Below are 27,438 nucleotides of genomic sequence, written 5' to 3'. Positions count from 1 at the left end.
CCTAACTTAAATTCTATCCTATTTATACACTTTCTATATTGAGCTTCTGTTGTGTTTCTTGGGCTTTGAGGCCTCTCCCTGCTTTCCTTTTGCCTTGGGTTTATGATCCATAATCTTGATGAGGCTGCTGATCCAAATTCTGTAACATTCATTGAGCCAACTTAGTGATAATCAAATAATGACACATGACTCAATAAATTGAAATTTCAGACTCATCAATCCTTCAGGCCCAATCCCATAACCCATGATATTCAATTGGGTTTCATGCCAGAGTAAGTTTAAGTTAATGTTTGTGCTTAAATACTAACTTAAACCGCAATATTTTTGGCCCAGAAACCTTTTCCAAGAGTGGCGTTTAAGTTGCAGTTTAAGCTTAAACTGCAGCTTAAACGCCAGACACTTCCAGTGAAGCCTTTTGTAGAAGCACGTTTAAGCTTCAGTTTAAGGTTAAACTGAAGCTTAAACGTGGAAATGGAAGAAGGCAGCCCTGGAGGGTAATATAGTCGAACACGTTTAAGCTTCAGTTTAAGGTTAAACTGAAGCTTAAACGTGGAGGTAGGAAAGGCAGCCCTGGAGGTCGAACACGTTTAAGCTCCAGTTTAAGGTTAAACTGGAGCTTAAACGTGGAAGGGGAGAAAGGTAGCCCTGGAGGTGTCGAACACGTTTAAGCTCCAGTTTAAGGTTAAACTGGAGCTTAAACGTGGAAGGGGAGAAAGGCAGCCCTGGAGGTCGAACACGTTTAAGCTCCAGTTTAAGGTTAAACTGGAGCTTAAACGTGGAAATGGAGAAAACAACCCTGGAGGAGAAAACTTGGTCGAACACGTTTAAGCTCCAGTTTAAGGTCAAACTGGAGCTTAAACGTGGAAATGGCTCCCTGGTGCATTTCCCCTTTCTGGCGTTTAACCTCCAGTTTAAGGTTAAACTGGAGGTTAAACGTGGAACTGCCCCCCTTGGTGCCCTTCTCACTTCTGGCGTTTAACCTCCAGTTTAAGGTTAAACTGGAGGTTAAACGTGGAAGTGCTTCCTGATTGGAATTCTCATTCTGGCGTTTAACCTCCAGTTTAAGGTTAAACTGGAGGTTAAACTTCAATTCCAGCATTTCTTAGCCTTCATGATTCTGGCGTTTAAGCTCCAGTTTAGGCTTAAACTGGAACTTAAACTCCACATGTGATATTCAAGCTTCCTTTATTGATTTTGTTGCTTCCTTTCTTAGCCTCTTCTTCCCTGAAATCATCCAAACAATTGCATCAAAGTCTTGCAAAATTTCATGAGAAATCTTCCATTCATAGCATTCAAGTAATATAACTAAAAACTCATGGAATTTGCATCAAAATCATACTGTTTGGATGGTTCATTGCTTTGTTATTCATTTAACCATTCTTGGTTACTTTAAGCTCAAGAAAATGCATAAAACAACTAAAACTAACAGAAAAATGCTAGTGAAACTAGCCTAAGATGCCTTGGCATCAATGTCCTCATGCTTAAACCAAGAGAGAAACAAAGGGTATCAAAATTTATTCAATGTAAATAAACTATATGCAACCTAAACCATATGCAACTATCTAAATGAATGCAATTGCTTAGTCAAAATAAATCAATTCCCATTAAACATATATGCACAAGGGCTAAGGACTAGCAAGTCTAATCCACAATTGAATTGAGTTATTAAATATTTTTACAAACTTGCAAGAAAAGTGATGATTATAGGTGGAAACATGTAATCAAGCAATCGGACTCTCACCCGATGTATATACACTCTATTCGCTCAAGTGTTTAGGGTCGATTCTCTCAATTCTCCACTAATCATGCTTTCTAAGATTTGTTTTTCATCTAACAATCAACATTTATTTCATGCATGCATACAAGTATCATGAGGTCTTATTCATTGGTTATAATGGAGTTAGGGTCAAGGTAGGATGCATATTTGGTCAAGTGGACTTGAGATTTGAATCTTTGATAAGCTTACACTTCCCACCTAACCTATGACAACCTATATAATTCAAAACTAACCTAACTACCCATTCTTCACTTTTTCACACACTCATGCATTCTTTTCTTGATCACAACTCATATGCATTGATTTTTATTGAGCTTCACTTTAGAGCATTTTGTCCCCTTTTTATTTCTTTTCTTTTTTCTTTCTTTTTATATTTTTTTTCTTTTGATATATATATTTTTTCTTTCTTTTTGTTTTTCTCATTTTTTTTCTTCTTTTTGCAATAAAGTATATATAAAAGTCTCAATGCATATGGTTTTACATTTAATTAGCACATGGGCATGTACCCAATTCTCAATATTTTTAATAAAAATACAAAACTACCCTTTTCTCAACCAATGTCCCAAACTTTCCACACTTGAATGATACTCACACTCACTAGCCTAAACTAATCAAAGATCCAAATTAAGGACATTTATTATTTTTCGCTTTAAGGCTCGTAATGTGCTAAAATTATGAACAAGTGGGTTAAGCGTAGGCTCAAAATCGGCTAACAATAGAAGGTAAAAGGTAAGGCTTTTTGGGCAAGTGAGCTAAATAAAATGATGGCCTCAATCATATAAATACATGAATACACAAAACAATGGACATAGAGAATCAAACAAATCAAAGATTACAATCATAGAAAGAGAATAATACACACAAGAAGGAAATATAAGTGGTTATAAGATGTAACCACACAATTAGGCTCAAAACTCACTAGCTTGTGTTCCCAGCTCAAAAATCATGTTCCACAATATATATAATTCAAGCAAGTTCTATGAAAAGTTTTCACTCAAATCAATTGAGATGCCCTATAGATAGAAATCTTTGAAAAATGTCATTATTTTGACTAAGCTTATTGTGTTTATATATGCAAAACAAGAAAATGCAAGTAAAAATCCTAAAAGACCTAAAATGAAATGCAAAAGTATTGAGATTAGAAATTTGTTACCCAAAAAGCCGACTGGTCGGACGACCTCCCCACACTTAAAAATTTGCACCGTCCTCAGTGCACTCAAAGGTGAGCATGGGGGTACGGTGAATCTCCGGATTGCTACCTTCAGCTGGTAGATCAACCGATGCTGCGTGGTCTTTCTTCCACTTTCGTTTTGTTTGTGGTGCATCATTCATGAAAAATAGAAAATAATACCATAAGATGAGAAAATACAAAAGCAAGAAAGCATACATTGTTGGAATGAGGTAAATCACTAGAATTGAGTGAGTGGAGTGTGACATTAAGGAAAGTAGGTGTGTGAATTCTAAATTAGGCGCCTTCTGGAACACACACTAGCATAAGAGGCTAAGTCACAAGAGAAGCATGTACATCACTCATCCTAATGTGCTTGAAATGCTCTAAACTTGTAGGTCAAGATAACTTACAAGCAATAAAGCAGCATGGAAGCATTCAAGCCAAAAACATATGGATGCATATGATCATGAAACACAATGCATTACGATAAATGCACAACATCAACCATCAAGAACTTGCCTAATCGAGGAAAGGATTCCAATTACATGGTGGCCAAATCATGCAATTCAAGAAGAGTTTACAAGCTCGAAGGCAATTCTCATCACTTGGTATTCTCAAAAGGTAAGCATGAAGAACTCAAAATCCAATCAAAGAATTCAACAATTGAAATTAACAAAAATTGATGTTAAACTAACATCCTATCAATTATCAGCAGCAAGAGATAGTAAATAAGGTTAATAATCCAACACTTATAACGAAAAATAGAAAATGAAATGAAAATTAAACTAACTAATTGACTATCTAAAATAAGTGGTTATGGATGATTTTTGGAAGTGTTGGATGAGGGGTAGGAGAAGAGAAGAAGAAATGAGAAGGGAAGAAATGGAAAAAGGAGAAGAAAAGAAGTTTAGTGAAGGAAGGGCATCCACGTGTACGCGTCTGTCACGCATGCGCATGGGTGATGGTGTAATGGGCGCGACACGTATGCGTGTATCACGCATGCGTGTCGATGGGTTATTAAGAGAGTGACGCGTACGCGTCCTTCACGCTTACGCGTGGGTAGCCTTGCGCGAAAGGCACAGTGTTCGTGCGACGCTCGCACAACTCTCGGGAAAATGGCTTGGAGGTGAAATTTTTGAATCCACGCGTACGCGTGAGTGTGGATGGTCAAAAATGCTTGTGTCACGCATACGTGTGGATGGTGCTCTGTTTTTCAAAATTTTTCTATGTTTTTGCACTAAACCAAGCCTTCCATACCTCCAAACAGCTACCAAAACACCATAAAACCTTATTTAACATACTACACTACAAAATAAACTCAAATAACCAATGAAAACATGAAATTAACTAATTCTACCAATATATACAAAAGAGAAAAAAGAAAGATTTTACCATGGTGGGGTGTTTTCCACATAGCACTTTTGTTTATTATCCTTAAGTTGGACTTATGGGGAACTCCTCTCAAGGTGGCTTGTGCTTAAATTCATCTTGGAACTCCCACCAATGCTTGGTTCTCCATGGTGCCCCAAGATTTCTCATGTGTTGCACCAAGTTTTGATGGAGTCCTTCAAAAGCTTGGGGCTCCCAAAATTGATCCTCTTCTTGTAATCCAGGATCCCATACTTTATTTTCACACCCGTCTTGAAGTTGATCATTATTAGTCCATCTGGGTGGCAAGTAAGGTGAACTCTCAATAAAGTGACCAACAATCCTCCTAGACCCATCTAGTTGAGCACTACTCCAACCTTTATATTTCATGTTTGATGTATCAACCCTAATGAGCCTTGATTTGCAATGCCGACCACAAAACCATTTTCGCTTACGCTTCATCCCACAAAGTTCCCTAAGTTGACCATCCGTTTCAAGCAAACCATATTCAAGTGGGATAATAAAGCTAATAGAAATGAATTTCACCCACTCAAATGAAGAAGTAGATGGAAACCTAGGCCAAGACGAGTCCAAGGGTCTTGACAAAGCGTATTCCACTCCCATCCTTTTATTCCTAAGGATTTCCACTTTCTCACAAGATTCCTCAAATAAAATCCTTTGTTTAACAATACTACCTAAGCCTTTTCCCTTACTCAAATCATAAATGAGAGGATGAGAGAAATTTACCTCCACATTGCTTTCTATCTCATCGGGAGAAGGTTCTTCAAGCTCAAAGGATTCTTTACCACTAAGACTTGATGCTTGATCTTCGTCACCAAGGAAACTCAATTCTTGCTCTATCCCGTCCAATTCTTCATATGGAATATGCCTTGGAGGTTGTGCACATTCCTCCTTAGCATCAACTTCAATCTTATTGGAGGGGTTTTCTATGACCTTAGATTCCCAAGGAGACTCCGCATCTCCTAAATCTTCAACCACTTCTTCCTTGTCTTCATCAATGGTAGCTTCCTCCAATTGTTCAAACACAAAGCAACTTCCCTTATTTTCCACCGGAATTCCCAATCTCTCCTCCATGCTAGGCTCTTGATTTGATTCTCCACATGTTGTCATGGGATTCCTTGAGTGTCCAAGCATTGGGATGCTAACCGGTTTACCACCTCGTCCAAGGTGGCCGTGAATTGTTCTACATCCCTCTTCATCTCCTCTTGTCCTTAAATAAGAACATCAAGGATGTCATCAATTGGAGGTTGGGATGGATAGAAGAGTTCATCATTTTGGAAGAAGGACTCATGGTAGAAAGGTGGTTCTTCTTGGTAAGGATGTGGTGGTTCAACACTCTCCAATTTTTCCACTTGTTGCACAACACACTTCATGGTTGCTTGAAGTTGATCCAATACTTCCTTGAGACGATCGCTTGACTCGCGTTCCGCTTGGATAACATGATTAGGATCATATGGATCTTGGAATGATGGATATGAATATTCCTCCATGGGAGGTTGTGGTGGAAAGTAGGATTTATCTTGTTGTAGAAAATTTTCATACATTGGAGGTGTTTCATCTTGGTAATAGTATGGAGGGGGTGGTTCTATATGTGGTTCACATGGCTCATATGGTTCAAGAGGTGGTTGGTATGGTGGATATGGATTAGGGTCATATGAAGGAGGTTGGTGAAAAGGGGCTTGTGAGTGTGGTTGAGGATTATGTTGAGGATATGGCTCATAGGCACATGGTGGTGGTTCTTGAAAGTCACAAGGAGATTCACCATAACCATTAGATTGATATGCATCATAGAATGGCTCTTGTTCATAGTGTATTGGGGGAGGTTGTTGCCATGAAGATTGATCATATGCATATGGCTCCTCCCACCTTTGATTATCCCATTCTTGATACACATCTTCATTGAAGCTCTCATTTCCTACAACATAGTTAGAACCAAACTCATAGCCAAAGTGAGCATTCATGATAGCAAAGACAAAAATAAAAAGCACAAAAATAAGGAGATAAAATCTAGCTACTAAATCAAACAAGCAACATATTCACAATATTCACATATGTACAATAACCAATAACACAACACCATTGCAATTCCCCGGCAACGGTGCCATTTTGATGAACGGATTTTTGGTGGTACAGAATTTGACAAATAAATTCTCGTTGCAAGTATAGTTTCTAAACCAATAAATAATCCTTTCATAAAAATATTTGGTTGTCACAAGTAACAAACCCCTAAAAATAATAACCAAAGTATTGGAATCTCGGGTCGTTCTCCCTAGGAATTGCGATAAAGTGTCTTGTTATTGGTTATGAGGTATGTTTTGGGGGTTTTTGAGATAAGAGACATGAAATGTAAATGGCAATGAAAATAAACTAACAACTAACAAAGCTCTTGACAAGGTATGAGAACTAGAAGTCCTATCCTAGTTATCCTTCTCAATTGTGACAACAAATTATCCATTGCTCCCACTTAGTTAACTTCTAACCATGGAGGAAAGTCAAGTGGATGGATTAACTTGAGTCACAAGTCCTAGCCAACTCCAGAAGGAAAGACTAGCTTTAGTGGCATTCAAATCAATTAGCAACTTCTAATTATCAATCAACAAGAGAATTAGATAACTCAAGAGTCACTAATTACTATACCTAGGCCAAGAGGAAAGAATTCTACTCTATAATTCAACCAAGCATTTTATCAAACACATGGAAGGCATAAAAGGAAAGTAAAATGAATTAAGCAATTCAACAATGAAGGAACATGAATCATAAATTGCATTAAAAGAGAAATAGAAGAAACAAAAGTGCATCAACATAAGAGTAAAGAATTACAAGAATTAAATGCTAAACTAGAGAGAGGAAAGGAAGAAGAAGAAGAATTACAAAAGGAAAAGTAAATCAAAGCTTGAAATTAACCTAGATCTAAGAAATTCTAATCTAGATCTAACCTAATCCTAATCCTAGAGAGAAGTGAGAGCCTCTATCTCTAAAACTAACTTTCCCTTAAAAAGCTACACTAAACTAGACTAATGTGACTAGATATGTGATTCCCCTTCAGTCCTTGGGTTAAATAGCATCAGAGATGAGTTGGATTTGGGCCTGGGAAACCCAGAATTCGCCCCCAGCGTTTTGCCTTTAAGTGAGTTACGTGCGAGCATCAACGCGTACGCCTGGGTCACGCGTACGCATCGCTTGATAATTTTTCATCCACGCGTACGCGTCATGTACGCGTACGCGTCGCCATGCAATGTCACAATCCACGCGTGCGTGGCTTCTGCGTGTGCGCGTCGATCTCAGCATCCCAAATCCTTGTTTCTTCATGAGTTCTCCATTTGCATGTTTTTCCTCTTCTTCCTTTTGATCCATTCCTAGCCTTTCCAATCTGAATTCACTAACAAACATATCAAGGCATCTAATGGAATCAAAGGTGAATCAAAATTAGCAATTAAGGGTCTAAAAAGTATGTTTTCACACTTAAGCACAAATTAGGAGAAATCATGAAACCATGCCATTTCATTGGATAAATGTGGGTAAAAGGTAATAAAATCCCCTAAATCAAGCACAAGATAAACCCTACAAATGTGGTTTATCACCAGCAACCTGCAGAGCTGCCATAACTACCCCACCTACTATAACTAAATTAGCATGTTGATTACTATCAGATCTATGTGGCCAATAAGTCATGGCTATCTTAGTATTCCACCTCTATGCTAGATTTTGTTTTACCTTGTAAATTACAAATAAATTGATTTTTCAATGACTGGAACCTTTTCAAAATATTGTCCATCTATCTTTGCTTATCTTACATCTCTAGTTCTTGTAAAGCAAATAAATCATGTACCTACGGCTACCATGTGCTTATAAATGTGAATAATTAGGTTCTACTAGATAATAGAATCAGATAAAGCTGGTTAATTCTTTTTGGCAACTTTCAACCTACAAGTGAAAGGATGGAAAAAACAATAGATGTAGAAGAGTAGAAGAAGTAATAACACAGTAAAATTCAAGAACCCCAAGACATACCTTCTCAAATGCACTGGCTTGATTGCCAGGAACACTATACCAGCACTTTGGCTCTCCCCTAGAACAAAATTGAAATCAGGACCAAATTTGTAAGGAAAAAGTACATGATTTCAGGTAGAAACGTTTAAAAATGTCAAGGAATTACAGCAATAGTAACGAAATGTTAAGGAATTGCTGCAATACTAACCAGATGTGTAGACTTCTAGGCATAAAGCCATACCAGTACTGTAGAATATATTACCCTCTTCCATGTATACATTATTCCCAGAAAGAAAGGGCAAAAAAATAAAGTGTATGATAACTTTTCTATCAAAGAACTATTATATATAGAGATTCTTTTCAATTTATTGAGATTACAAGCCACAGACAATGAACATAAATATGTCAAGTTCCGACAATCTTCCAGAGTTAACTTTATTAAGTTCTGAAACCAACCATTTGAAGGTGGATTGCTCCACATCTTGTGAATCTTGATTGAAAACAACTTCAAGATTTCCAAGTTTGGAATTTCTACCTCTTGGAAAGAACCACACACAAACCTTGTTAATCTATTTGGAATCATAGGTCTTAAAATGATAAATACATATTATTTTAAGTTGGAAGAAAGCCATACATTTTCATTAAAGACAGAAAATGAAGTTGTGTCATTCTGCCCATCCATTGCTGGGACAATTTCCCTTCTCAAAAATAAGGTATTTTGGGAAGATTTGTTGAATGAACCTTGCCACCGCATAAGAATATTCATAAGTACAATGAAATCTCAACCATCTCCATAATAGTAACCAACTTTCACAACTCACAAGAACATGAATTTATTCTCTAAAAATCCCTAATAGAACTCGGTCATAAATTGTGATGCTAGGGCATTTTGGCCAGTTTCACTGACCTTTTCTTTATGGTTTTAGGGTAGTTTCATGCACTTTCTTAGGAAATAAGCAAGTTTTGGGTAAATAATCATTTACATCTTGATTCAAGCAAACATTGTGAATTTTATATGATTTCATGAGAATTATGCATGAATTGAATGATAAATTGAATGATGCATGATCTCATGGGTTAGAACCTAGCTTTGATGCACTTTATTTACTTGATTTCAGGACAAAGGAAGCAAGGAAGATGCCACGTTAATAGCCATGTTAGTCCAACTAACGTGACCATTAACGTGGAAAAGAGGCTAGCTTACAACGTTAACAAGAAAAGTGAACACCAATAACACTTTCGTGAGACATCATAGCCCACGTTAGTGTCCACGTTAACTACGTTAACGTGGAAGTACGTTAACGTGGAAGCTAACGTGGAAAAGAAGAAAAGCTCCAACGTTAGTGGTAAAAGTGAATGCCACTAACGTTGGGGAGAGGGGCACACTTAGCCACGTTAAGAGTCACGTTAACTACATTAAAGTGAACTCTAATGTGGGAGAAGCAATGAAGAGCCAACGTTAGTGACACTCACCTTTGTCACTAACGTTGGACTAAGCCTCTATTAGCCACGTTAGTTGCCACGTTAATGGCATTAACGTGGAAGCTAACGTGGAGGAAAGGAATGATGAGCCAAAGTTAGTGACACTCACCTTTGTCACTAACGTTGGAGATAGCTATCACTACCACGTTAGAAGTCACGTTAACCTAAGTAACGTGAACTCTAACGTGGGAAGAAGGGTGTTTGGAGCGTTAGTGACAAAGGTAAGTATCACTAACGCTCTTGAAGTTGAGGCATACCCACGTTAAGAGTCATGTTAGCTACACTAATGTGGACTCTAACGTAGGGAAGAAGGGGCCAAGGGCAACGTTATTGGCAAAGGTAAACGCCAATAACGCTCGCGATGGATCAAGAGGCAATGTTAGTGGTCACGTTAGTGCCACTAACGTTGAAGTTAACGTAACTCATCTTGGGCTAGGAACATTAGTGAAAAAGGTGATTGTCACTAACGTTCTCGAACCCACATTTTCACTCAACGTTAATGCCACTAACGTCCTAGCCAAAGTCCATGCCTACTTCACACTTTCTCTGCAAGTAAAGCTGAGCCCACTGAAGATTCCAAACTGCTTCAACTCAAGATCCAAAGGCCCATATCCAAGACTTGAAGATCCAACTGGAAGATCAGAAGAGTAGTATATATAGGGGTAGTTTTGAACTAGAGAGGAGCTTTTGGATTGAAAGGACTACTCTCTGTATAATTTTACTTTCTCTGTAACTTCTAGTTTTACTTCAGAATGTACTCTCTATCTTTGCTTTCCATTCCCAGAGTCATGAACAACTAAACCCCTTTCATTGGGTTAGGGAGCTCTGTTGTAATTTGACGGATCAATAATAGTTTTCATTATTCTTCTTCTTTTTTTTCTCTTGATTTTACTTGAAAACTTTCAATCTTCATCCAATTGGATAGTTGTCTTGGAAAAGAAACTATTCATACTTGGATCTCTTCTGAACCTTGGAAGAGGAATGAAGAGATTATCATGCTAGAAATGCTTTCTCATGTTGGACTAAATTGGGGTTTGGGTGGATATGGTGACATATAATTCTCCCAATACTTTGATTTGGAAATACATGTGGTATAATCAGTGATCACACCTCATTTCTTCTCATGAGAAATTAGACCAAGGAATTGGCTATTGATCAAGATTTGAGAGATTAAGTTACCAAGGAATTGGAATTCAATCACTTAAGATTGCCAAGGAGATCAATGAATGCATTGATTGAGGAAGAGATGAAAATGAACTTGATCCAGAGAATGCAACATCTCCTAAGTCCAATGAATTTCCCATTTCTGATCTTACCCATTCTCTTTAGTTTCTGCCATTTACTTTCATGCTGAACTCCCTTTCCCCATTTAAGATTCTGCAATTTACTTTCCGTCATTTATATTCAGCTCTTTATTTCCAGCATTTACATTTTCTGCTATTTACTTTCCAGCCATTTGATTTCCTGCAATTCTCATATCAAATTCTTCTTAGCTCAACTAGAACATTCCTCCAATAAAAGTTGCTTGACCAATCAATTCCTGTGAGATTCGACCTCACTCTATTGTGAGTTTTTACTTGACGACAATTCGGTATACTTGCCGAGGGAGATTTGTTAAGAGACAAGTTTTCGTGCATCAAGTTGCTGAAAGCCATCAAAATGCGTAAAACCCTCAATATAAAGAAATAAATGAGAAAGGAATAAGAGACATAACCTGCTAACATAGAAGACAAAAGCATGACGACGGCAGAGGAGAGACAGAGATCAGCCACAAAATGCAAACACACAAATTCTATTTATCATTTGAGGCATTTCTAGAATCAATTAACAGGCATGCCATCATATCATAGAGAATAATCTAATCAATAATCATACTTACTAAAACAACTGAATGAAAAATAGAAAATACAAAGATTGAAGAATAGAAAATCACTAAGGTTTGAAAGAAAAAAAAGAAGAAACAAAAGATCAATTCAAAGGGAATCGTAGATAACACATTTTCTAGTAGGCGAATCAGATCAGAAAACAAAGAAATCAAAAATAGAGAACAAAAACAACCTAAAAACAGATCTGATTTGAGAGAAAGAGCATTTTTATTTACCTCTTTGAAAGAGCCTGAGCTTCTTCCTCCGTGAACTGGCCTCAATGCAAACAACGAAAAGCAATAATTAGAAAAAGAATTTGAAAAGTCAGAGAGAGAGAGAGAGAGAGAGAGAGAGAGAGAGAGAGAGAATAGTGGATGAATGTGTTAACCTGGCCTCCATTTATAACTCTAGCGGGCGACGGTTGACGGAGGAAACTTGGTGGCAACGGCGGCAAGGAGATGAATGGCGGTGGCGATGGAATCGTGATTCTAGGGTTTCAGACTCTCCCTTGTTCTCTCTCTCTCAAAAAACTCTTTTCATTTGTTTGGGTTGGGCTTTTTATAATTAATTGGGTTGAAAAGTGAAAACAAATAGTAGGAGTTTTTGTTAACTCTTTAAAATTGTTACAAATAAAATATATTGTGGAGGTTTTAATAACTCTCATTAAAAAACTTCTACGAACAAATAAAAATTTTGTAGTGAGTGCACCGGGTCATCCAAGTAATACCTCAGGTGAGTGTGGGTCAATCCCACGAGAATTGTCGGATTGAGCAAGTGATGGTTATCTTGCTGTACTTAGTAATACCTCAGAGATGCTTATCCTTCCAGAATGATACTTCTTACTTTTTCCTTTAACAACGAGTGATTCATTCAATGGCAAGGCTTTATGTGATTAAAGCCAGGGTCAATGGTCATTCAATCTGAACAATGGTGAAGCTCATGCAATTCAATCTCTGATGATCCTACCCAAAATGCCACAGAAAAGGTCGGATCTTCCGGATCGGAGAATGAAGCTCTATTTGGTTCTAACCTTAGCGCCACAGAGACTTCACTTACCCCTGACTGATGAGATTTTATGTCACTTATCCCAATTAGCCCAGATACTCTATTGGAACCTGTGATGCACTCTCAAGCTGCAACTCAATACTATCCTTTCAGGGACTCGCATGAACTCATGTAGAATAAGGGGTCATACTTTCGTTCCACCCCAGATTCATAAGGATGAAGAACGAAAATGCATCACAGAATAGAATCAAACATATATTAAAGTAGAAAAGTAATGATATTAATCCATGGGAATACGCAGAGCTCCTATCTTTAACCTAGGAGGTTTAGTTGCTCATACTTTACAGAAGCAATATGGAAAACATATAAACGGTCAAAAGTTCATGAACAAGGGTGATCCTTGTTCTATTTATACTAATGTAATAATTAAAAATTACAAAAATGGGATAACCTAAGCTAAGGGTGTGAAAATCCACTTCTGGGCCCACTTTGGTGAGTGTTTGGGATGAGCTTGGCGTCCAACTTGAGGAATGGGTGTTGAACGCCCATTAGGGGGGTGTCCATGCTTCCTTGTCCTCCCTTGGTGGTGTTTAATGCCAGGTTTGGGCTTTCAACGTTGGCCTTGGTCCTCCTTGGGCGTTGAACACCAGAAAGGGGGTAAGTTGGGCGTTCAACACCCGTTTTAGGCAGTCCTATCCAAAGAAAAATATAGATCATTATATATTGCTGGAAAGCTCTGGAAGTTAGCTTTCAAATTCCGTTGATAAAGCGTCAATTGGACCTCTGTAGCTCAAGATATGCTCGTTAGATTTTACGGAGGTCAGGATTTGACAACATCTGTTGTCCTTTCTTTGCCTCTGAATCAGACTTTACTAAAACTTGCCAGTTTAACCCAAAAATCACCTGAAATCATAATAAAAACACAAAAACTTAAAGTAGCATCCGAAAAGTGAATTTTGCCGTAAAACCTAGTAAAACTTAACAAAATGTAATAAACTATAACTAAAATACTAAGAAAATAGTACCTAAAAGGGTATAAAATATCCACTCATCAGTGACGTAGCTCCCTTTTCCCGTGAGTTCGGCCAATTGGAGTTCTAGGAGGTACAAGCAATTTTTGACGTTTTTCTCTTCAGTAGCTCGGTCAGAAAGCGTCTCCGGAGCCTCGAGTATTTTGAGTTCATACGGAGGTAGGGTTTTGGTAATTTTATAATAATTAAATATGAATTTGATAAGTGAACGTTGGTTTGATTGTTTGGGTTTGAATGAGTTTATGTTAAATTATTGTTGAATTATTTTTGTTTGCTTAAGATTTTCATTTAGTTATGTATGAACAACCACCTGGGATGTTTTTGATTATTTTGGGAGTAAAAATAGATTTTCAAAAAGTTTTAAGAATTATATTAGCTAATTTTAAATTATTAAAGAAATGAGTATGTTTTGAGTTTTATCGAGAAAAGTATTATGTTTGAATTTGATTTATCAAGAAAAAGAGTTTAATGAAAGAGAAATGGATTTGAATTGTTTTTAAAGAGAGATTTTGATGTTTGGAAAATACCTGGACAGTACACAAGGGTTGTGGTTTAGTCCCACTTGCTCCGGGTATGAGATGGAGAAGAAGAATTATGAAAAATGAGTTTAATTATGAAATATTGAATGAATTTATGTTTGAGATCCTAGGCAGTAGCAAGGATTGCGCTTCATCCTGCTTATTCTAGGTCAGTGATTGTGACGCATGGGTAGTAACAGTAGTAGTGGATTATTTCACTTGCTCCATGTTGAGATTTTAAACATCCGCCCGGGTAGTAGCCATAGTAGTGATTATTCCACTGGCTCTGGGTTAAGCGAGTAGTAGTAAGGGGGCTGTAGCTCAAACCAACTTGCTCCGCAATGGGTGTTACAGGGGCACATAGTAAATGGCATGACCGCCCTGTACGAGAACTTGAAGGCTCAAGCTTGGGTACTTGCTCCAGATGCCGACCTTCCCTTGTTTAGTTTAGATAACATTGTTGAAGATGGTAAGATCGTGTCAGCCACTGATGACGATGAGACTCCTGCTCCTGATCCCAAGGCTAAGGCTTCTATAGCCCCTTCCGCTGAAGCTGCCCATTCCGAGGCCGATCCTGATGTAGAGATTTTGAATGGGCCGGACGGTGTTGTTGGGGGAGTCCCGATTTCAGTTATTCCCCCGGCTTCTCAGGATGTGGTGATGGGGGCAAAGTTGGATCCTCTATGACTTCCCCTTTTTTATGCTTGTTTTGATGATGTGTTGATATGGTCCGACCTGTGGACCTCTAAACTCTTTTTTATTGTAATCTTTTGAGTGGTTTCTTGACACTAGCAGTTGCTTTCTAGCAACTTTTTTAATTTTTAATCAAAACACTTTCACCCTGGGGTTGCTGTTAGGTAACCTTTGAGTTTTTAATGCTTAACTTCTTAATACTTCCTTGTTTTGACTATTCTGGTAGTGTGCTGGCTGATTTCTAAGGAATGCCTTTACCTTTTGGTTGTTGTTTCAACCTTTTCTAGCCTTTGTCCTAGAATAGCGTCCCTTTGTGGATTTTCTAGCCACGTTTTAGGATTAGGGTTTGGGCTTTTCTGGCCAACCTCCTTCCTGATGACCTTGAGGTAGTGTTCTTTCATGAACTTCTACCTTTGCTTATTGGTCTGTGCTTCTTCTAGTTGCATTGATAACTTTTCCGATTTACTTTATTCTTCCTTTGGCGATTTCACCTTTGCAGCTTGGTGTTTGGTGTTTCGGGCTTTTAGTCGGATTCTAATAACTTTCTAGGTGGTGTTCTGTTCTGAACCTTTACCTTTTAGTTTATTTGGACGACCTTTGAGCCTTGTTTGGGCTTGTGATTGCCTTTGCTTTTTAAGTAGCGTCCTTTTCAGACTCCTACCTTTTAGCTTAGCAACTTTAAAACTAGGTTTTTCAACCTTTTTCGACCTTCGTACGGTTAGCAAGGCATTGTTTCTTTTTTAGTGATCCTTTAGCTGGTCCGACTTCTCTGTCGGGCCTTTTCAAGTTATTTGTTGCAACCCCGTTTTTAATCCGACCTCGTCAGGCCGCTTTATACGGGTCGCTTTCATAACTTCTCACATTAATTTGGACCTCGTCGCTTCACCTTACCGACCTTTCCTGGTCGGGCAATGAATTTTGCATTTTTTTCGAGCATAAAAAATGTAAATAAGAGTATATACATGTGTGGGGTTACCCTGCAAGTCGGGCCGCCCTCAGGTCTTGGCCTGGTGCCTCATTAAAAAAATCCTTTAGTGGGAAAAAGAGCACACCTTGGCCCAAGACCATTCTCTAGCTATAGTACTTTCTTATGTTACATGTGTGCCATGACCTCGGGAGTTCCCGCCCTTGGAGGTCGGCCACCCTATAGTACTTTCCTTCTCCTAACCGACTTGCTCCGATATCATTTCGGATTTGGATGAGGTCGTTGGTAGTGAAGCTTCGTTGGATTACCTTCCGATTGTACCTTGAGGCCATTCGACGCTTTAGGGCTTCCTCTCTGATCCGAGCACTTTCTCGGACTTCTGGAAGCAGGTCAAGTTCTTCCTTTTGTGCTCCGGAGTTGGTGTCCTCATTGTAGAAGATCACCCTAGGGGATCTTTCATCTATTTATACGGGGATCATTTTCTCCATTCCGTAAGTGAGTCGGAAGGGTGATTCCCCCGTAGTGGAGTGTGGTGTTGTCTGGTACGCCCATAGGACTTAGGGGAGCTCTTCAGCCCAGGCTCCTTTTACGTCTTGTAATCGACGCTTTAACTCGGCCAATATGACTTTGTTGGTGGCCTTCGCCTGTCCGTTGGCTTATGAGTGTTCCACTGAGGTGAACTGGTGCTTGATTTTTAGATCAGCTACCAGGTTCCTGTAGCCCGTGTCGGTGAACTGAGTCTCGTTGTCCGTGGTGATGGAGTGGGGAACCCCAAACCTTGTGACGATGTTTCTGTAGAGGAACTTTCGACTTCTCTGGGCGGTGGCGGCGGCCAATAGCTCTGCCTCGATCCACTTTGTAAAGTAATATATTCCTACAATGAGGAATTTGACTTGTCTTGATCCCTGGGGGAATGGTCCGACGACGTCGAGCCCCCACTTTGTGAACGGCCAGATTGAGGTGACGTAAATGAGTTCTTCAGGTGGGGCGATGTGGAAGTTGGTGTGGTTCTGGCATGGAGGGCATGTTTTGACGAACACGGCTGCTTCCTTCAAGGTTGGCCAGTAGAAGCCGGCTCGAAGTACTTTTTTGGATAGAGCGTGTGCCCCAAGGTGGTTGCCGCACATGCCACTGTGTACGTCCTCCAGGAACTCTTTTGTGGCAAAAGTTGGGACGCATTTTAGGAGGGGCGTTGAAATTCCTCTTCTGTACAGGACGTCGTGCACCAGGGTGTAATCTTGTGCTTCCCGTGTGAGCTTTTTTACATCCTTCTTTTCCGTGGGAAGTATTTCGGACTTGAGGTAGTTGATTATGGGGGTCATCCACCCTTGGTCCTGGTCTGATATGTTTAAGAATTTTTCTTCCCTTGAGGTTGATGGGTGATGTAAGGTTTCTTGGATGAGGCTTCTATTGTTACCTCCTGACTTAGTGCTGGCTAGTTTAGATAGTGCGTCCGCTCGGGCATTTTGTTCCCGAGGTATGTGTTGGATCTCATATTCTCTGAAGTTCCCGAGCTATTCTTTGGTCTTGTCCAAGTACTTTTTCATTGTGGGATCCTTTGTCCAGTAGCTCCCTTCTATCTGTAAGGTGATTACTTGTGAATCGCTGAAGATGGTAAGATTTTGTGCTCTGACCTCCCTAGCCAGCTTTAAGTCGGCCAGTAGGGCTTCATACTCTGCTTGATTATTTGAGACGGGGAACTCAAATCTTAAGGAGAGTTCGAGTTGGGTCCTTTGGTCGCTTTCTAGGATAACGCCTGCTCCACTTCCGGCTTTGTTCGATGAGCTGTCGACGTAGAGGTTCCATTCTATGGGGGTCCCCGGGGTGTTTGTGTACTCTGCGATGAAGTCGGACAAGTACTGGGATTTGATGGTGGTGCGAGCTTCATACTTGAGATCAAATTCGGACAACTCAACCGCCCATTGTAGAATTCTTCCAGCCAAGTTTGTTTTCTGCAAGATGCCTTTCATGGGTTGATTAGTCCGTACCCTGACGGTGTGGGCTTGAAAATATGGTCGAAGTCGCCGGGAGGTGAGTATGAGGGCGTAAGCGAATTTTTCTATCTTTTGGTAGTTCAGTTCGGCCCCCTGTAAGGCCTTGCTAATGAAATAGATGGGTTGTTGTCCATTGTCATCCTCTCTGACCAGGGCTGATGCTATCGCTTGACTTCCATCGGCGAGGTACAGTATCAGTTCTTCTCCTTATTAAGGTTGGGTCAGGATGGGTAGTCGTCCCAGGAATGCTTTGAAGTCCTGAAATGCTTTCTCGCACTCTGGAATGCACTCAAACTTCTTCCCTTTCCTCAGTATCGTGTAGAAGGGAAAAGACTTTAAGGCCGATCCAGCCAGAAATCTCGACAGGGCCGCAAGTCTTCCATTTAGTTGCTGTACTTCTTTTACACAGGTCAGACTTTTCATGTCGAGTATAGCTCGGAACTTGTCTGGATTTGCTTCGATACCTCTTTGGATTAGCCTGAATCTTAGGAATTTGCCGGCTTCTTCTGCGAAAGTACATTTTGTGGGATTTAGTCTCATCCTGTATTTCCTTATGGTGCTGAACACTTTGCAGAGGTCGGACAGCAGTGTGTCCTCCCTTTAGGTCTTTATTAGCATGTCATCCACATAGACTTCCATCATGCTTTCCGATGTGGTTGGAGAATACTTTATTCATTAACCATTGATATGTGGCCCCCGCGTTCTTTAGTCCGAAAGGAATTACTACGTAACAATAGTTTGCTTTCGGGGTTAAGAACAAGGTTTTCTCCTGGTCGGGTTTATGCATTAGGATTTGGTTGTCCCCTGAGTATGCGTCCATGAAGGAAAGGTATTTGTATCCTGACGATGCGTCAAGGTATCGATGTATGGGAGGGGATAAGGGTCTTTTGGGCAGGCTTTATGGAGGTTGGTGTAGTCCATACACATTCGCCACTTTCCATTTGGCTTTTTTAACAGTACGACGTTGGCCAGCCACAGTGGATATTTAACTTCCCTTATGAACCCTGCCTCCAGTAGGGCTTTGATGAGCGGATAATTTATACGCTTTTTGACATTGTTTTTAGTATGTTTTTAGTAGAATCTAGTTACTTTTAGGGATGTTTTCATTAGTTTTTATGTTAAATTCACATTTCTGGACTTTACTATGAGTTTGTGTGTTTTTCTGTGATTTCAGGTATTTTCTGGCTGAAATTGAGGGACTTGAGCAAAAATCTGATTCAGAGGTTGAAGAAGGACTGCTGATGCTGTTGGATTCTGACCTCCCTGCACTCAAAGTGGATTTTCTGGAGCTACAGAACTCGAAATGGCGCGCTTCCAATTGCGTTGGAAAGTAGACATCCAGGGCTTTCCAGCAATGTATAATAGTTCATACTTTGGCCAAGAATAGACGACGTAAACTGGCGTTCAACGCCAGCTTTCTACCCAAATCTGGCGTCCAGCGCCAGAAAAGGAGCCAAAACCAGAGTTGAACGCCCAAACTGGCACAAAAGCTGGCGTTCAACTCCAAGAAGGACCTCTACACGTGCAATACTCAGGCTCAGCCCAAACACACACCAAGTGGGCCCAGGAAGTGGACTTATACATCAATTACTTACTCATGTAAACCCTAGTAGCTAGTTTATTATAAATAGGACCTTTTACTATTGTATTAGGTATCATTGAACGCATTGTTCTTAGACCATGGGGGCTGGCCACACGGCCATGCCTGGACCATTCACTTATGTATTTTTAACGGTAGAGTTTCTACACTCCATAGATTAAGGTGTGGAGCTCTGCTGTTCCTCAAAGATTAATGCAAAGTACTACTGTTTTCTATTCAATTCATCTTATTTCGCTTCTAAGATATCCATTCGCACCCAAGAACGTGATGAAGGTGATGATTATGTGTGACGCTCATCACCATTCTCCCTTATGAACGCGTGCCTGACAAACACTTCTGTTCTACATGAAATAAGCTAGAATGAGTATCTCTTAGATCTCCTAACCAGAATCTTCGTGGCATAAGCTAGAATGATGGCGGCATTCAAGAGAATCCGGAAGGTCTAAACCTTGTCTGTGGTATTCCGAGTAGGATTCAATGATTGAATGACTGTGACGAGCTCCGAACTCGCGATTGCAGGGCGTTAGTGACAGACGCAAAAGGATAGTAAATCCTATTCCAGCATGATCGAGAACCGACAGATGAATAGCCGTGCCGTGACAGGGTGCGTGAGCATATTATTCACTGAGAGGATAAGATGAAGCCATTGGCAAGGGTGATGCCTCCAGACGATTAGCCGTGCCGTGACAGGGCATTGGATCATTTTCCCGAGAGATGACCGAAAGTAGCCATTGACAGTGGTGATGTATCACATAAAGCCAGCCATGGAAAGGAGTGAGACTGATTGGATGAAGATAGCAGGAAAGCAGAGGTTCAGAGGAACGAAAAGCATCTCCATTCGCTTATCTGAAATTCCTACCAATGATTTACATAAGTATCTCTATCCCTATTTTATTATATAATATTCGAAAACACCATTATCACTTTATATCTGCCTGACTGAGATTTACAAGGTGACCATAGCTTGCTTCATACCAACAATCTCCGTGGGATTCGACCCTTACTCACGTAAGGTATTACTTGGACAACCCAGTGCACTTGCTGGTCAGTTGTATCGAAGTTGTGACAAATTATGAATGTGTAATCACGATTACGCGTACCAAGTTGCTCACGTGCCAGGAATAGTTTGAGCCTGGACATCACAATTTTGTGCACCAAGTTTTTGGCGCCGTTGCCGGGGATTGTTTGAGTTTGGACAACTGACGGTTCATCTTGTTGCTCAGATTAGGTAATTTTCTTTTTATTTTATTTTCAAAAATTTTTCAAAAAAATATTTCAAAACTTTTCTCATCTGTTTTCGAAAAAAAAAAAATGTTTTCAAAAAAATTTTATTCAAAATTTTTAAAGAATGAATTCTAGTGTTTCATGAAGCATGTGAAGCCTGGCTGGCTGTAAAGCCATGTCTAAATTCTTTTGGACTGAGGCTTCCAAACCATCAGAGGTAAGCTACATACTTGATAAATGATGAGCAGCAATTTGTTATCAAGAGCAATATACTCTGGTGTTAAATGCTGAAGCTTGGCTGGCCATTGGCCATGTCTAGTGTTTTGGACTGGAGCTTTCTTTGAAAGCTTGGCTGGCTAGTGAACCATGTCTAATTCCTGGACTGAAGCTTTAGACTAAGAATGCAAGATTCCTGGAATTCATATTAAAAATTTTGGAATCCTTATTTTTCTTTTTTTAATTAATTTTTCGAAAAAAATCCAAAAAAATTTAGAAAATCATAAAAATCAAAAAAATATTTTGTGTTTCTTATTTGAGTCTTGAGTCATATCATAAGTTTGGTGTCACTTGCATATGCATCCTGCATTTTTTCGAAAATATCATGCATTCATAGTGTTCTTCATGATCTTCAAGTTATTCTTGGTAAGTCTTCTTGTTTGATCTTGATGATTTTTTATTTTGTGTCTTTTCATGTTTATCATATGCATTCTTGAATTCTTAGTGTCTAAGCATTAAAGAATTCTAAGTTTGGTGTCTTGCATGTTTTCTTTGCATTAAAAATTTTTCAAAATTGTGTCTAGGATGTTCATCTTGACATTCATAGTGTTCTTGGTGTTCATCTTGACATTCATAGCATTCTTGCATGCATCACATGTTTTAATCTAAATATTTCATGCATTGCATCTTTTTAGTGTTTTTCTCTCTCATCATAAAAATTCAAAAATCAAAAAAAATATCTTTCCATTTTTCTCTCATCAAATTCGAAAATTTGAGTTGACCTTTTCAAAAATTTTTAAAATCAAGTTGTTTCTTATGAGTCAAATCAAATTTTCAATTTGAAAATCTTATCCTTTTCAAAATCTTTTTCAAAAATCAAATCTTTTTCAAAATTCTTAGTTATTTTCGAAAATTCCAAAAATATTTTTTAAAAATCTTTTTCTTATTTTTATATCAAATTTTCGAAAATAACATAATCAATTAATGCTTTGATTCAAAAATTTGAAGTTTGTTACTTGCTTGTTAAGAAAGATTCAAACTTTAAGTTCTAGAATCATATCTTGTGATTTCTTGTGAATCAAGTCATTAATTGAGATTTTAAAAATTAAATCTTTTTCAAAACTAATTTCTAAAATATCTTCTTATCTTATCTTTTTCAAAAATTTGATTTCAAAATATCTTCTCTAACTTCCTAACTTCCTATCTTTTCAAAATTTGTTTCAACTAACTAACTAACTTTTTGTTTGTTTTTTAACTTTTTCAAAACTACCTAACTAACTCTCTCTCTCTAATTTTCGAAAATATCTTCCGTCTTTTTCAAAAATTTCTTTTTAATTAACTAATTATTTTTATTTTTATTTTTGATTTCAAAAATTTTCGAAAATTACTAACATTTTTCAAAAACTATTTTCGAAAATCACTAACTCTTTTTCAAAAATATTTTCGAAAATTCTCTCTCTCCCATCTTATTCTATTTATTCATTCATATCCTAACATCTCATCTCACATCTCTAGCCTCCTCACAGTTGTGTTTCTTCCATTATATTACATTCTTTGTCTCCCCCTCTTCTTCTACTCACACAGGGATCCCTATACTGTGGTATAAAGGATCTCTATTATTATTATTATTTTTCTGTGCCTTCTTCTTTGTCATATGAGCAGGAGCAAGGATAAGAACATTCTTGTGGAAGCAGATCCAGAACCTGAAAGGACTCTGAAGAGAAAATTAAGAGAAGCTAAATTACAACAATCCAGAGATAATCTTTCAGAAATTTTCGAACAGGAAGAGGAGATGGCAGCCGAAAATAATAATAATGTAAGGAAGATGCTTGGTGACTTTACTTCACCTAATTCCAATTTACATGGAAGAAGGATCTCCATTCCTGCCATTGGAGCAAACAACTTTGAGCTGAAACCTCAATTAGTTTCTCTGATGCAGCAGAACTGCAAGTTTCATGGACTTCCATCTGAAGATCCTTTTCAGTTCTTAACTGAATTCTTGCAGATATGTGATACTGTTAAGACTAATGGAGTAGATCCTGAAGTCTACAGGCTCATGCTTTTCCCCTTTGCTGTAAGAGACAGAGCTAGATTATGGTTGGACTCTCAACCTAAAGACAGCCTGAACTCGTGGGATAAGCTGGTCACGGCTTTCTTAGCCAAGTACTTTCCTCTTCAAAAGCTGAGCAAGCTTAGAGCTGATGTTCAAACCTTCAGACAGAAAGAAGGTGAATCCCTCTATGAAGCTTGGGAAAGATACAAACAGTTGACCAAAAAGTGTCCTTCTGACATGCTTTCAGAATGGACCATCCTGGATATATTCTATGATGGTTTATCTGAGCTATCAAAGATGTCACTGGACACTTCTGCAGGTGGATCCATTCACCTAAAGAAAACGCCTGCAGAAGCTCAAGAACTCATTGACATGGTTGCTAATAACCAGTTCATGTACACTTCTGAAAGGAATCCTGTGAGTAATGGGACGCCTATGAAGAAGGGAGTTCTTGAAGTGGATACTCTGAATGCCATATTGGCTCAGAATAAAATATTGACTCGGCAAGTCAATATGATCTCTCAGAGTCTGCATGGAATGCAAGCTGCATCCAACAGTACTCAAGAGGCATCTTCTGAAGAAGAAGCCCATGATCCTGAGAACCCTGCAATAGCAGAGGTAAATTACTTAGGTGAACCTTATGGAAACACCTATAACTCAACATGGAGAAATCATCAAAATTTCTCATGGAAGGATCAAAAGCCTCAACAAGGCTTTAATGATGGTGGAAGAAACAGGTTTAGCAATAGCAAGCCTTTTCCATCATCAACTCAGCAACAGACAGAGAACTCTGAACAAAATACTTCTAATTTAGCAAATTTAGTCTCTGATCTGTCCAAGGCCACTGTAAGTTTCATGAATGAAACAAGGTCTTCCATTAGAAACTTGGAAGCACAAGTGGGCCAGCTGAGTAAAAGGATCACTGAAATCCCTCCTAGTACTCTCCCAAGCAATACAGAAGAGAATCCAAAAGGAGAGTGCAAGGCCATTGACATAAGCACCATGGCCGAACCTGTGAGGAGAGGAGAGGACGTGAATCCCAAGGGGGAAGACCTCCTGGGACGTCCAGTGATCAATAAGGAGCTTCCCTCTGAGGAACCAAAGGACTCTGAGGCTCATCTAGAGACCATAGGGATTCCATTGAACCTCCTTATGCCCTTCATGAGCTCTGATGAGTATTCCTCTTCTGAAGAGAATGAGGATGTTACTGAAGAGCAAACTGCCAAGTTTCTTGGTGCAATCATGAAGCTGAATGCCAAATTATTTGGCATTGATACTTGGGAAGTTGAACCTCCCTTGTTCATCAATGAACTGAGTGATCTGGATCAACTGACATTACCTCAGAAGAGACAGGATCCTGGAAAGTTCATAATACCCTATACCATAGGCACTATGATCTTTAAAGCTCTGTGTGACCTTGGTTCAGGAATAAACCTCATGCCCCTCTCTGTAATAGAGAAACTGGGAATCTATGGGGTGCAAGCTGCTAAAATCTCACTAGAGATGGCAGACAGCTCAAGAAAACAGGCTTATGGACAAGTAGAGGACGTGTTAGTAAAGGTTGAAGGCCTTTACATCCCTGCTGATTTCATAGTCCTGGATACTAGAAAGGAAGAGGATGAATCCATCATCCTAGGAAGACCTTTCCTGGCCACAGCAAGAGCTGTGATTGATGTTGACAGAGGTGAAATATTCCTTCAATGGAATGAGAACTCCCTTGTGTTAAAAACTCAAGGATCTCCCTCTGCAACCATGGAGAGGAAGCAGAAAAAGCTTCTCTCCAAGCAGAGTCAACCAGAGCCCCCACAGTCAAACTCTAAGTTTGGTGTTGGGAGGCCACAACCAAACTCTAAGTTTGGTGTTGAACTCCCATATCCAAACTCTAAGTTTGGTGTTGGAGAGTCTCAACAAAGCTCTGCACATCTGTGAGGCTCCATGAGAGCCCACTGTCAAGCTATTGACATTAAAGAAGTGCTTGTTGGGAGGCAACCCAATGTCTATCTAATTCTTATTTTTATTGTTGTTTTTCATGTTTTCTTAGGTTCATGATCATGTGGAGTCACAAAATAAATATAAAAATTGAAAACGGAATCAAAAATAGCAGAAAAAAAATCACACCCTGGAGGAGCATCTGTCTGGCATTCAGCGCCAGAACAGAGCATGGTTCTGGCGCTGAACGCCCAAAATGGGCAGCTTCTGGGCGCTGAACGCCAGAACAGGCATGGTTCTGGCGTTCAACGCCAGAAATGGCACACAAATGGGCGTTGAACGCCCAAAATGGCCACCAACCTGGCGCTGAATGCCCAGAGTTGGGTACAAAGGCATTTTTACATGCCTAATGGGTGCAGGGATGTGAATCCTTGAACACCTCAGGATCTGTGGACCCCACAGGATCCACTCAGGATCTGTGGACCCCACAGGATCCCCACCTACCTCCACTCACTTCTTCTCACCACTCTCTTTCACACAACCCCATAAACACTCTTCCCCATCACCTCTTCACCACTCACATCCATCCACTCTTCCCCATAAACCTACCTCATAAACTCCACCTACCTTCAAAAATTCAAAACCAATTTTCCACCCAAACCCACCCATATGGCCGAACCTTAACCCCCCCAACCTTCCCTATATAAAGCCCTCTATTCTTCATCAAATTCACACAACACACCCCTCTACACCCTTCTTGGCCGAAACCACATCTCCCTCTCCCTCTCTATATTTCTTCTTCTTCTTCTTCTATTCTTTTGTTTATTGCTCGAGGGCGAGCAATATTCTAAGTTTGGTGTGGTAAAAGCATAAGCTTTTTTGTTTTTCCATTACCATTGATGGCATCTAAGACCGGAGAATCCTCTAGAAGAGGGAAAGGGAAGATAAAAGCTTCCACATCTGAGTCATGGGAGATGGAAAGGTTCATCTCCAAAGCCCATCAAGACCACTTCTATGATGTTGTGGCCAAGAAGAAAGTGATCCCTGAGGTCCCTTTTAAACTCAAAAGAAATGAGTATCCGGAGATCCGACATGAAATTCAAAGAAGAGGTTGGGAAGTTCTAACAAATCCCATCCAACAAGTCGGCATCCTAATGGTTCAAGAGTTCTATGCCAATGCATGGATCACCAAGAACCATGATCAAAGTAAGAACCCGGATCCAAAGAACTATGTTACAATGGTTCGGGGGAAATACTTAGATTTTAGTCCGGAAAATGTGAGGTTGGCGTTCAACTTGCCAAACATGGAAGAGAACGCACGCCCCTACACAAGGAGAGTCAACTTTGATCAAAGGTTGGACCAAGTCCTTATGGACATATGTGTAGAAGGAGCTCAATGGAAGGTTGACTCCAAAGGCAAGCCGGTTCAACTAGGAAGATTGGACCTCAAGCCTATAGCTAGAGGATGGTTGAAGTTCATTCAATGCTCAATCATTCCCACTAGCAACCGGTCTGAAGTTACTATAGACCGGGCCATCATGATCCATAGCATCATGATTGGAGAAGAGGTGGAAGTTCATGAGATTATATCTCAAGAACTCTACAAGGTGGCTGACAAGCCCTCCTCTATGGCAAGGTTAGCCTTCCCTCACCTCATTTGCCATCTATGTTACTCAGCTGGAGCTTTCATAGAAGGAGACATTCCTATTAAGGAAGAGAAACCCATCACTAAGAAGAAGATGGAGCAAGCAAGAGAGTCCATTCATGGAGCTCAAGAGGCGCAAGAAACTCATTACCATGAGGTTCCGGAGATGCCTCAAATGCACTTTCCTCCACAAAATTATTGGGAGCAAATCAACACCTCCCTAGGAGAATTGAGTTTCAATATGGGACAACTAAGGGTGGAACATCAAGAGCACTCCATCATGCTTCATGAAATAAGAGAAGATCAAAAAGCAATGAGGGAGGAGCAACAAAGACAAGGAAGAGACATAGAAGAGCTCAAGGACATCATTGGTTCCTCAAGAAGGAAACGCCACCATCACTAAGGTGGATTCATTCCTTGTTCTTCTTTCTTCTGTTTTTCGTTTTATATGTCATGTGCTTATCTATGTCTGTGTCTTCATTACATGATCATTAGTAGTTAGTAACTTTGTCTTAAAGTTATGAATGTCCTATGAATCCATCACCTCTCTTAAATGAAAAATGTTTTAATTCAAAAGAACAAGAAGTACATGAGTTTTGAATTTATCCTTGAACTTAGTTTAATTATATTGATGTGGTGACAATGCTTCTTGTTTTCTGAATGTATGCTTGAACAGTGCATATCTCTTTTGAAGTTGTTGTTTAAGAATGTTAAATATGTTGGCTCTTGAAAGAATGATGACTAGGAGACATGTTATTTGATAATCTGAAAAATCATAAAAATGATTCTTGAAGCAAGAAAAAGCAGCAAAGAACAAAGCTTGTAGAAAAAAAAATAGGCGAATAAAAAAAATAGAAAGAAAAAGAAAAAGCAAGCAGAAAAAGCCAATAACCCTTAAAACCAAAAGGCAAGGGCAAATAAAAAGGATCCC

At 39.4% G+C, this 27,438-nt stretch overlaps 1 protein-coding gene and 1 non-coding gene across 2 annotated transcripts; both read right to left on the bottom strand.

Annotated features, from left to right (window-relative positions):
* Window positions 1–16,502: 16,502 nt before the first annotated feature.
* On the bottom strand, window positions 16,503–17,168 carry LOC148574745 (uncharacterized). Its single transcript, XM_088505948.1, has 2 exons — window positions 16,812–17,168; window positions 16,503–16,700 (listed from the first exon to the last, which is right to left on the bottom strand). Exons 1-2 carry the CDS (start codon window positions 17,166–17,168, stop codon window positions 16,503–16,505), a joined length of 555 nt encoding a protein of 184 aa, XP_088362074.1.
* A 5,900-nt stretch (window positions 17,169–23,068) lies between these two features.
* LOC148574744 (small nucleolar RNA R71) lies at window positions 23,069–23,176 on the bottom strand. The gene has a single exon (XR_015905715.1). It is a non-coding gene; the product is annotated as a small nucleolar RNA R71 (small nucleolar RNA).
* Between the last annotated feature and the right edge of the window lie 4,262 nt (window positions 23,177–27,438).

Source organism: Arachis ipaensis, chromosome B2 (genome assembly GCF_059453495.1).
Source record: "Arachis ipaensis isolate K30076 ecotype BB chromosome B2, ASM5945349v1, whole genome shotgun sequence".
In the NCBI taxonomy this organism is placed as follows: Eukaryota; Viridiplantae; Streptophyta; class Magnoliopsida; order Fabales; family Fabaceae; genus Arachis; species Arachis ipaensis.
Note: the sequence above shows the minus strand (reverse complement) of the source record. Positions and strands in the feature narration are given on the sequence as shown.

What these genes read in the sequence shown, in the direction of transcription:
- LOC148574745 (XM_088505948.1), bottom strand. Translation starts at nt 17,168, where the DNA reads ATGACCCCCATAATCAACTACCTCAAGTCCGAAATACTTCCCACGGAA. An exon ending in CACCTGAAGAACTCATTTAC is followed by an intron (nt 16,701 to 16,811) that starts GTCACCTCAATC and finishes TACTTTACAAAG; the next exon opens with TGGATCGAGGCAGAGCTATT.